General features: G+C 53.4%; 1 protein-coding gene across 1 annotated transcript; it reads left to right on the top strand.

Annotated features, from left to right (window-relative positions):
* Nucleotides 1-7256: 7256 nt before the first annotated feature.
* On the top strand, nucleotides 7257-9770 carry Elof1 (elongation factor 1 homolog). Its single transcript, XM_010634741.2, has 4 exons — nucleotides 7257-7353; nucleotides 8631-8764; nucleotides 8915-8985; nucleotides 9201-9770. The coding sequence occupies exons 2-4, from the start codon at nucleotides 8649-8651 to the stop codon at nucleotides 9263-9265; spliced, it is 252 nt and encodes an 83-aa protein (XP_010633043.1). The 5' UTR covers nucleotides 7257-7353; nucleotides 8631-8648; the 3' UTR covers nucleotides 9266-9770.
* The last annotated feature ends 1002 nt before the right edge of the window (nucleotides 9771-10772 follow it).

Below are 10772 nucleotides of genomic sequence, written 5' to 3'. Positions count from 1 at the left end.
GCTGTGAAGCCCCTGACACTGACTGACCTCAGGCTGCAAGGCCCAGACTGAGTTCCCCATCCTTCTGAATGGTTGAACTCCGCAACGTTCTATTACAGGTTTCCCACGCCCTTTCTTTAAAGATGTTCAAAGTTGAACTCAGAAATCCATTTAATGGCTCAGACAGAGCGAGGATGCAAGACCCCTGATCTCAGTTAGCTGATTGCTGAAGCCCCTGACACTGACTGACCTCAGGCTGCAAGGCCCAGACTGAGTTCCCCATCCTTCTGAATGGTTGAACTCCGCAACGTTCTATTACAGGTTTCCCACGCCCTTTCTTTAAAGATGTTCAAAGTTGGGAACTCAGAAAAATACCCTTGATGACCACCTCTGTCTTTGCAGAGTGGGTCCAAAGACTTGCACAGTCAGGAGGTCTGGCAGGGGGCTTATGGGGGTTCAGGGGTCCCCGCGCGGCTACCTTCCCGGCGCTTCAGCGATGACTGCTGGGTCGGGAGCAGGTGTGGTTCTCCTTCCTGCGGTGGATCGGGGCCCGGCCTACCTCCCGGTGCTTGAGCGATGGCCAAAAAATTTTTATTGAATACATTTTAAAAAAACAAGGTAAGTTCTTAGAAAAGCAAGCCAAAGATACCTATCGGTCTTAAAATCTGTCTGCTGCTATATCTATCTCTATTATCTATCTATGCATGCAGCCGCACGCCTCGCTCATGTGTGTGTGTGTGTGTGTTGTGTGTGTGTGTGTGGTACTGGGGGTGAACCTAGACCCTTTGCACTAACCTGTATTACTAGCCCCTTTTGGGTGTTTTTTTGTCTTCGTTTTTGTTTTTTGGTTTTTTGAGACAGGGTCTCACTATGTAGCTGAGACTGACCTGGAACTCACTGTGTAGCCCAGACTGATCTTGAACTCACAGCGATCCTCCTGCCTCAGCCTCCCAAGTGCTGGGATTACAGGAGTGCGCCACGACGCCCGGCACCACCCGTGCACGTGCACGTGAGAAGAGGGAACCCTTAGTTACTCCCAGCTTTCCGGCCTAGGGAGGAAGACTCCACCTCTGAGGAGGAAACCCCAGAGCCAGAAGGCCTGTGAGGGAAGGGAACCCAGTGTGGGCCCACTGAGGGGAGGAGGGGAAGACAGGTTTTCGCTCTTGGACCTCAGGGAAGAAGTCTAAGTCTGTGTCAGGCAGCTGATACTCTGTATCTGTTTCTTGTTTTATTTTGGTTTTTTTGCCACCAGGGATCCAGCTCAGGGCCTTGCACTTGCCAGGCAGGTGCTGTGCCGCTGAGCTAAATCCCTGGCCCGCCATTTCTTGTTTTGAGGTGGGGGGGGGTCTCACTGTGTTGCCCGGGCTGGCTTCAAACCCATGAAGTGCGAGAGATCCTCCTGCCTCAGCCTCCCATCTAGCCAGGGCTATAGATACACACGACTCATCCATCTTAAAATCAATTGAATGCTTGACTGATTGATTGGAGGTCCTGGGAAATCCAAGCCAGGGCCTCACCCATTTTAGGCAGGCACTTTCACCACTGAGCTACACCCCGCCCCAGCCCAATTTTTCTGCATCTTAATTTGAGTTACATGTAGCTGAACATTTTCCTCCCCCTCCTTCAGTGCTTAGTGAGTGACTAGAACTCAATCTTTGTGTAGTTTTTCCTTGATGTGAAATTTACATGTGATCACTTGGAGAAACCTTAGGGTTACATTGCCTGAATTCTGATAACTGCCAACTACAAAACCAACGTATGCACCCTGCCGAAGACTTAAAACAGGGCCGGGGATTTAGCTCAGTGGTTCCGCCACCTTTTTGCAAGCAGAAGGACCCCAGTTCAATCCCTGGTACCAAAAAAAAAAAAAGATTTTAAACAAAAAGTAGGGCCAGGATGTAGTTCAATGGTGCGGCTGCCTGCCTGGAAAGTACAAGGTCCTGAATTCAATCCCTGGTACAAAAAACAAACAAACAAAAAAGAAACAGTAAAAGTAACAGGAGCAGGTGCAGGTGCTTAAAAAATAATGTCTTTCTCAATGCTCCTAAATTCTTAGGTGGAGCAGACCTCTAGCACCAAAAACTAAAGCCAGGTATGGTGGCACCCGACTATAATCCCACCACTTGGAAGGCTGAGACCGGAGGATAGTCACAAGTTAAGGCTGCTGATGACATAGTGAAGTCAGAACTAGCCTGAACTGCATAGCAAGACTCTGTTTCAAAAACAAACCAGCCGGGCATGGTGGCGCACACCTGTCATCCCAGCACTCGGGAGGCTGAGGCAGGAGGATCTCTGTGAGTTCAAGATCAGCCTGGGCTACATAGTGAGTTCCAGGTCAGACTCAACTACATAGTGAGACCCTGTCTCAAAAACAAACAAAACAAAACAAAAACAAACAACAACAGAAAAACCTCGGCTGGTCCAAGGGTAACACTGCCCCCTAGGGGATGTCATGGAGATCCAGATATTTGAAATACTTCTTACAAATTATTTCCACATGTGTAAATACGGAATCGTTTCTCTGGTGTGAAAAACTAAAAGTGTAAATAAGATCCAAATTGTATAACTGGCAAAGTGAAATAGGAAGAAAAGGGCTAAAGGTGTAGGGGAAGTGGGAAGGGTAGGGGAAGGGTAATAAGGGAAAAGAAAAATATGAGAAAAGGAAAAAATGGAAATAAAATGTTTGTAAATGGGGAGGGGAGGAGGGGGTGAAGGGAGGGCAGGGACAAGGGGAAAAAATGAGAACCAAGACCTGTCATGTAAAGGTACAAGACCCCAGTGATGAATGTAACGGTACTGTGTACCCCTATTAAAATGGCAGTGTTAAAAGGATTGAGGATATAGCTCGGTGTGAAGGCCCTGGGTCCAAAAAAAAAAGTGTTATAGCCCCAATGTTGAATGTAACTGTATTGTATCCCTAAAATATACTAATAAACTTAATGGGAAAAAAGAGCGTTATAGCTAGGCATTGCGGTGCAGGCCTCTAAACCCAGCCCTGGGGAGGCTGAGGCAGGAGGGCTGCTGCGAGTTCAAGGCCAGCCTGGGCTACATAGCAAGATCCTTTCTCAAAAACAAACAAAATGTCACATGCATGTACGAAAACACCACATTGGCCTGAGTTACTTTGTTTCGTCGATGACAAAAGATACCCAACACCCAGAGTTCAAGGAGGAAGGGTTTATCTGGCTCACAGTTTGTAGAGGTTTCAGGCCATAGCTTGTGGGAGCCAAGGCAGAGTGGCACATGGCAGAGGGCATCACAGAGAAGGCAGCAGGCACAAAGCCATGAAACAGCAAAGCAACCTTGACAGCCCTCTTGCGGTCCCCGTCTGGCTGCGCGCCCTTCGGGTGGGAAGCACTCGCACCCAGGTTGGCCCTCTTCGTCACGCACACCCAGAACTACGGAAAACCAACCGGTGGACGTAGTGGCCACACGCCTTTGGTCTCAGCGGTCATGCTCTACACCCAGCCACCTCTGAAAAGCTCCCCCTAGGACCACAGTGAGGCTTTGGGGTGGGGTCGGGGACAGCTAGACACAAGCCACAACATTGAAGCTCACTATTTTGGTTTTGGTTTTGCGCTTGTTTTTTGAGACAGGGTCTCACTATGTAGTTGGGGCTGACCCGGAACTCACTGTGTAGCTCAGGCTGGTCTCGAACTCACAGCGATCCTCCTGCCTCAGCCTCCCGAGTGCTGGGATGACAGGCGTGCGCCACCAGGCGCGGCAAAGCTCACTATTTTGTAAAGTTGATACGCACTCGTAAAGTCTATTTTTTAAAGTTATTTTGCAGAACACTCTAATGCCACGGCTGTTATCAAGGTCCCCAGGCAGCCAACGCTTGCCTCATCCAATGCGGTCCATTCCTCCTCGGCCTCAGGCTCTCAGCCACAAGTGACTCGGTGACCTTTGTTATCTGGTGGTTCCTGCAGAAATGGTTTACCAAGTGAACTTCTTGCCTTGAACGAAGAGATAAGAAAAAAAAGAAAAAAAAGAGGTCCCAAAAGTTTATCTGAAAAGTGATGGGTAAAGGGGTAAGGGGAAAACTGGTTCTGCAGCGAAAACTAGGGCCAAACAAGAGAAAAACAGCAAAAATAAAATGCACCCTATGTGGACTCCCCCTGGGGTCTGTCTGTCCTTACACGTCGTCCAAATCTCGTGGGAGCCCGCGATAAGTTGGACATACGGGTCCCTGAGAATTATTTGGCGCGGTCCTGGGACCTTGTAACTCACAGGTCCCGTTTATTTCCCCAGCCAGCTTTGCCACGCTATGCCCTTAAATCAACCCGTCCCCATATGGAAAGACCTTCCCGCGGGTGTCTAGGAAAGGCCCCCCAGCCTCCTCCTCCCACCTCACTGGCCGCGGGTTCCCAAAGGTTCTTTTCCACTGAGCTCTGGGGTCCTTCGCATCCCTCTCCTGTGCCTCCTCCGTCCCAAAGTTTCAAAGAACCCCCATGCGGTAATGACTCCCCACATCCATGCAGATCTTTCTCTTTTTTACCAACTTTTTGGGGGCGCCTCAAGGAATCAAACTCCGGACCTTGCTCTTGCCAGGCAGGCATGGTACCACTGAGCTAAATCTCTGGCCCATTATTTTGTGTTTTTTTGGTTTTTGTTGTTGTTGTTTGTTTGTTTTTTTGAGAGTGGGTCTCGTAGTCCAGGGTGGCCTTGAACTCACTGTAAGACTTGAATAGGCTAAAGTGACTCCATGCTAATAGGCCAGACTGTGCTTCTTCATATGCTAATTGCTACCTTGGTTAACAGCCCGCCCAGGGGCAAATGGTTGACAAAAGGTGACCCTAGAACATTTCCTGCATAAGATAAGCAATGTGTTTGCAGTCTTGTTCTGTGAATTCCCTGACTCTTTGTTTAGTAAAATCTTATAAAAAGTACCTCAGCCCCTGAGCAGTTGCCTCTCTGAGCCACCTGGCTCCGGGAGTGCCGTCTGGCCAGACTAATAAAGGTCTATTTACCATCTAGCCTGGTGTGTTCCTTCCTGGGTTTCTCGTTCTCTGTCGTGTTCCCGGAGCCTCGCTGGGTGTTAGGGCCCAGCATCGTGGAGGCCTTTCGGCTGTTCACGCTCCGTGGAGTGGAAGTGAGACTTTAGGTCTTACATCACTACATAATCAGGCTGGCCTCAAGCACAAGGGGATCTTCCTGCCTCAGCCTCCAGCATGCTGGGATCACAGGCCTGCACCACCACACCTGGCTAGGAGGGCACTGAAAAATTGCGCTGTTCTGAGCCGGGCGTAGTGGCGCACGACTGTCATCCCAGCACTCAGGAGGGTGAGGCAGGAGGATCGCTGTGAGTTCAAAACCAGCCTGGGCTACACAGTGAGTTCCAGGTCAGTCTCAACTACATAGTGAGACCCTGTCTCAAAAAAACAAAAAGTCGCACTGTTCCTTACTGCAGACCCCTGTAAATTGAGGAATGCCTGGGGCCTGGCCCTGCCCACTCCATATCCAAAAGCTAACAAAACAAGGTGTGAGGATTGATTGATTGTGTGGATTTGAGTAAGGCATGCCCACCTACTTTGCGGTTTTTTGTTTTTTGGTTTTTGTTTTGGATTTTTGAGACAGGGCCTCACTATGGAGTTGAGACTGACCCGAAACTCACTGTGTAGCCCAGGCTGGTCTCGAACTCACAGCGATCCTCCTGCCTCAGCCTCCGGAGTGCTGGGATTACAGGCGTGCGCCACCACGCCCGGCCACACTGCACTACCCTAGGGAGGAGTATCACCAGAAAGGTAAACAAGGGAAACGAAGAAGGCGGGACTGCTTGTGTTTCCTCTGAGAGGCTCCAGTCTTGGAGGCTCCAGTCTTACACTTTAGACATCATCTCCTGGCTTCCAGTGCAGACCCTTTGGCCTCCTGATAAGGACTCAGGCGGGACACACGAGACTCGGGACGCTACCCAGAGCTCTAGGCCTTCGCCTGAACCCTTCAGATCCTCAGTGCCCAGACAGACATTTTGCGCTCTGTCCCACTGACTCTTGGCAGCCATCTGTGAACCACTTTTGTAAGTTCTTATATATTCTTGTATATTTTGTAGCCCGTTTGCTCTAGTAAGCACTGACTGGTACACCTGGGTTCCAATCCAGACTTCTAGGTGTGTGAACTTCTGTCCGCCTCCATTAATGCTCCCCTCGCCTGGGCCGCCATACTCATCCGGCCTCTGCCTAGGCTTTCAAATCCTCTCCTAGCTCCCTTCTGCCAACTCCATCCCAGAAGCTAGGGAGGATTTGTTTGTTGTGGTAGGTGGTACTGAGCTATGTACCCGGCCTGTTTTATTATTCTGAGACAGGGTCTCACTATGTTTCAAAGGCTCCATTTGAACTTCAGATCTTCCTGTCTCAGCCTCCCAGAGTGCTAGGGTTATGGTAGGATTACAGGTTTGCACTTTCACCTCAGGGTTGAATTTGAATTTTTCACAGATCCAAGGAGGTCTTAGAGCTTGAGCAGAGGAGGGTTTTTTTGTTTTGTTTTTTGTTTTATTTTTTACACACCCTGCCCCAGTCTGTCCTAAGGTTATGAGCTGGTACTAGTCAGGGCTGGGATATTTAAAAGAACCATGTCCCCACACCTGTAATCCCAGCACTGGGGAGGCTTCTGAAGCAGGAAGATTGCTCTGAGTTCGAAGCCAGCTTGGGCTGCATGAGGAGACCCCATTTTAAAAAACAAAACAAGCCGGGCGTGATGTGATGGCACACTCAGGAGGCTGAGGCAGGAGGTTCGCTGTGAGTTCGAGACCAGCCTGGGCTACATAGTGAGTTCCGGGTCAGTTTCAACTACATAGTGAGACCCTGTCTCAAAAAACAAACAAACAAACAAACAAAAACAAAAGAACAGTGTAGAAGTGGGAAGACCACCACTAGGTAGGCTTTGGCTAGGGCTGAGACAGGAACTGGGAGAAAAGACAAGTGAGAGCACTCCTGTGATCCAGCACTTGGGAGGCAGGAGGATCTCGACTTTGAGACCAGCCTAGGCTACATAGTGAGTTCAAGGCCAGCCTGAACTACACAGCGAGACCCCGTCTCAAAGAAAGGAGAAAAGACAGATAGGGACAGACGGAGTGGTCCAATGCGACGCTAGAACAGCCACTATTGGAACTAGAACTAGAACAGTAGTCAGGAGCCTGCGAAAACTACAAGGGCTCCGATTGCTGCGCAGGCGCACTGCGTCTCCAGCGCCCAGCTCGTAATTTGAATATGCATGCACACCCGGAAGGCGCGGAAGGAGGCGGGGCCTAGTCTCCCGGTTGTCTTAGCTACGGCTGGGCGGGACGTGAGTAGAAGCGCGATCGTCACTTCCGCCAGGAGCCGGAAGTCACTGTCTCCCGGGTGAACTGGCCTTTGCAGCGAGGGAAAGCGAGTGCAGGTGAGGGTTTGTGCTGTCGGGCTTGGGACCCTGCGGAACTGGGACCCTTTCTGCTCGGGGTCACACTGGGACCCTGGAGCAGGCATCAGCGGCCTCTGGTTTAGGTGCCGCAAGGACGGGATGCTTTCCCCGGACCGCCGCGCACCGAGCGGGTCAGCTCCGGGCCTGAGTCCTGCGGATGGCGATCAGGAGGCGACCCTGATGCCCCGCTGGTCCGGCGGTCACGGCCCATTCGCCACCTCTGGGGTCCCGGCGGGTTGGGGGGGGGAATCGACTCTCTTCCACCGCCACCCCGACGTGCTTGGGCTTTGGCGCGATCCAGACCCAGATCCTGGGATGGGGCAGGGGAATCTGTGATACTCGAGTGCCGTGAGGTTCCGGGGTCCGACCGTAGCCCTAGCCAAGGGGTCATTCAACACGTGGTTGCTACGTGCTTGATGTCGGTTGGGCATCCGGGGTCGGGGAAAGACACACTGCTGCCCAGCAGGTGACAACACAGGCTGCGAACCAGGCTACTCTACAACTTCCTCAGACTTGCAGGGTCCCGGGGCTGGTATTTTCCTCTCATGGCCTTCTCCTTGTTTCGCCTTGAGCTGCAGCCCTACTCCTGATAAAACCGGGATGTACCCCAGGGCCGTTGCACTTGTTGCTCCCTCTGCCTGGACATCCTGGCTGCCTCCTGACATTCAGGCCTCAGTTTAAATGACACCCACTTAGGAAGGGTCCTTTCCAGTCTCTTCATAGCTCTGCCCCAGAAACTTTTCTGAACTCTGGTACCCTCAAAGCACTTAACAGTATTTGAAATTCTTTTGGTTTTTGTTTTACTTTGTTTTGAGACAGAGTCTTGCTATGTAGTTCACGCTGGCCTCAAAGTAAGTGATCCTCCTGCCTCAGCCTGCTGAGTGTTGGGTTTACAGTCATGTGCCACCACTCCTGGCTCATCTCTGATTTATAAAACAAAGAAACCAGACAGAGAGAGGTTAAGTAACTCCCCCAAGGTCACACAGTAATTTAGGGAGCTCGGGTTAGAGCCTGTTCTCACCCCTGATGCCCAGAACCTGTGGAAATTGTCCTACCAGAGCTGGGAGCCTTGTCCCTCAGAATTGGAGTTTTGGAGCCCGAGTGGTGGCACAAACCTATCATCCCAGTCCTACCACTTGGGAGGCTGAGGCAGGAGGATCACTGAGTTCTAGGACAACCTGGGCTATGTAGTGAGTTCAAGTTCAGCCTGGAATACATAGCAAGACGTCTGACTTCTGCCCTTTCTATGCCCCTAGATTCATCCACCTGCAGCCATGGGACGCAGGAAGTCTAAAAGGAAACCACCCCCCAAGAAGAAGATGACGGGCACCCTGGAGACCCAGTTCACCTGCCCCTTCTGCAATCATGAGAAGTCCTGTGACGTAAAAATGTGAGTGGGCTGGGGCATCCTGCCTCCGTGACACGGGGATCTCTCGCTCCCTGTCCTTCCCTGCCGTCCTCCGGTTTGCCTAGGGCCTCCCAGCTTGGAGGATCGCCACCTGCAGGCTGAAGGGTCACTGCCCAACCTCGCCTGTTTCAGGGACCGCGCCCGCAACACCGGAGTCATTTCCTGTACCGTGTGCCTAGAGGAATTCCAGACGCCCATCACTTGTATCCTTGCCCACTGTCTTCTCAGGGGGATGGGGGGGCCAGTCGGACAGCTGGGGCTGCCTGGCCAGGGGAGCGGGCTAGAGGCCCAGCCCTGTGCGCTGGTGCAGGGCGCCAGCCAGCCAGAGGCTCGGGTGTCTGCGGCCGATTTAGCCATGTGGTGTGGTACAAGGGAGGGGTCCAGTTGCCACCAATCATCCTTGACCTCAGCGCCTCAGATCTGTCAGAACCCGTGGATGTGTACAGCGATTGGATAGACGCCTGCGAGGCAGCCAATCAGTAGCGACACCGAGGACCCACCCCCTTGGCAGCCCCGCCTGCCGTGGACCCGCCCACTGGGTTCCAAAGCAGAGACATTCCAGGGGTCGGGGGTGGGTCCGGGGCTGTCGTGGCCTCCTGTGTGTCTGCGTGAAGGGTGTGAGTGTGCGTGTGCCCCTAGATTTGGGGTGGGGTTGAGTCGGCAGGCCTGAGGGCCCTGATCAGGGCTCTCGTGGCCGCTGCCTCTTCTGACCCCAGCCTCCCTAGCTTTGGGCTCCGGTTTCCCTGAGGGGCATTGGCCTGTCTGGGCAGGAGATGGGTGCAGCTTCTCCAGCCTCCTAGACAGCAGTGCTCCCCGTGCCCGCAGTCTTGGAGTCCAAGCCCTCATTCCAGCCCCCTTGGCAGAGGGAGCCAGCGCCCCTGCCCTGACTGGAAGCCGCACTTCCTCTTTAGTTGCTTTTGTAGAGGAGGCAGGGCTGGTTTGGGGACAGCTGTCAGTTATGAGTCCCTAATAAAACGACTAATGCAGATTCCTGGCCGTGCTGAGTTCCTGGGTGATTCGGGGGTGAAATGTGACCCCGAGTCTACAGCGGTCACAATGAAAACCGGGGAGGGAAGGTGGCAGTGGAGGAGGGTGACGAGGGGGTGCTTCCTAGATGGGCCACCCAGGCCACACCCAGCTCCCTGAGACAAAGGCCAGGTCACCCCAAGTTCACAGAATAAGAATCAGCGGAGAGGCACGGCTGGAACTTGAACCCAGGGAGAGCCAGGCTCTACCGTCCTCGATCCACTTCCTTAAAAGTCCAGAGCCAGGCAGAGGGGACAGCTCTCGGGCTGGGGGCTCTCGTGGGGAGGGACGCGAGCAGCGTCAACAGAAGGGGCCTGCTGCCAAGGTGGGAGGCGCCCGCAGGATGCACGTGGCCGGCGTGAGCAGCTGGGGGACCCCTGGGACAGTCGCAAGGGTGACACCCCTGACCCTGGCCACCCGGGCAGGTCCAGCTCCGGAGCCTGGGCGGCACCGAGGAAAGGTTGCAGGATGGAGGAGCAGGTGGCTCTGGGGCCTGCCCAGGACAGCAGCAAGTGCCAGGGGCTGAGGAAGACGCTGACCACCTGGCTGCGCTGCCAGGGGCCCCAGGATCCTTTCATGGCAATTTTTCTGGTACTGACCTCGGGTAGCCCCGCCTCTGCCCACAGGGCCCGGCAGGCAGGTACCTGGGTGGGGGTGCCCTGCAGGGCCGGCAGGAGGAGCTCCTCCACCTCCAAGGGGCCGAGTGCTAATATGGTGCTGTTTTCACAGCAAGGCCCGGCCTCAGGCCAGCACTGGTCTTCCTCCCGGAGAGCCTGGAATCTGCTTTACGAGGCCCCAGGGGCTGTGCGTCTGGGTGTGGGGCTTCTGGTGTCTGTCTCTGGGTCCCCGAGTTCTGGCCTCACCCCTGCCTTCGGGCAGGCAGAGGGGGTACAGACAGCTCTAGGTCCCCCTCCCATCTCTGCATTCCTCCCTGGAGGGCTGACGGCTGGCGGCTTCCAGGCAG

The sequence above is a fragment of the Fukomys damarensis genome, unplaced genomic scaffold (genome assembly GCF_012274545.1).
Source record: "Fukomys damarensis isolate Sample0158 unplaced genomic scaffold, DMR_v1.0_HiC HiC_scaffold_37, whole genome shotgun sequence".
NCBI lineage: Eukaryota > Metazoa > Chordata > Mammalia > Rodentia > Bathyergidae > Fukomys > Fukomys damarensis.
The sequence above is the reverse complement of the archived record's forward strand: the minus strand, read 5'-3'. Positions and strand labels throughout refer to the sequence as shown.

Excerpts from the sequence above, each read along its gene's own strand:
- Elof1 (XM_010634741.2), top strand. The coding sequence starts at position 8,649 with ATGGGACGCAGGAAGTCTAAAAGGAAACCACCCCCCAAGAAGAAGATG. Across the intron at positions 8,765-8,914 it reads AAGTCCTGTGACGTAAAAAT|GGACCGCGCCCGCAACACCG; the intron begins GTGAGTGGGCTG and ends CGCCTGTTTCAG. Across the intron at positions 8,986-9,200 it reads ATTCCAGACGCCCATCACTT|ATCTGTCAGAACCCGTGGAT; the intron begins GTATCCTTGCCC and ends TCAGCGCCTCAG.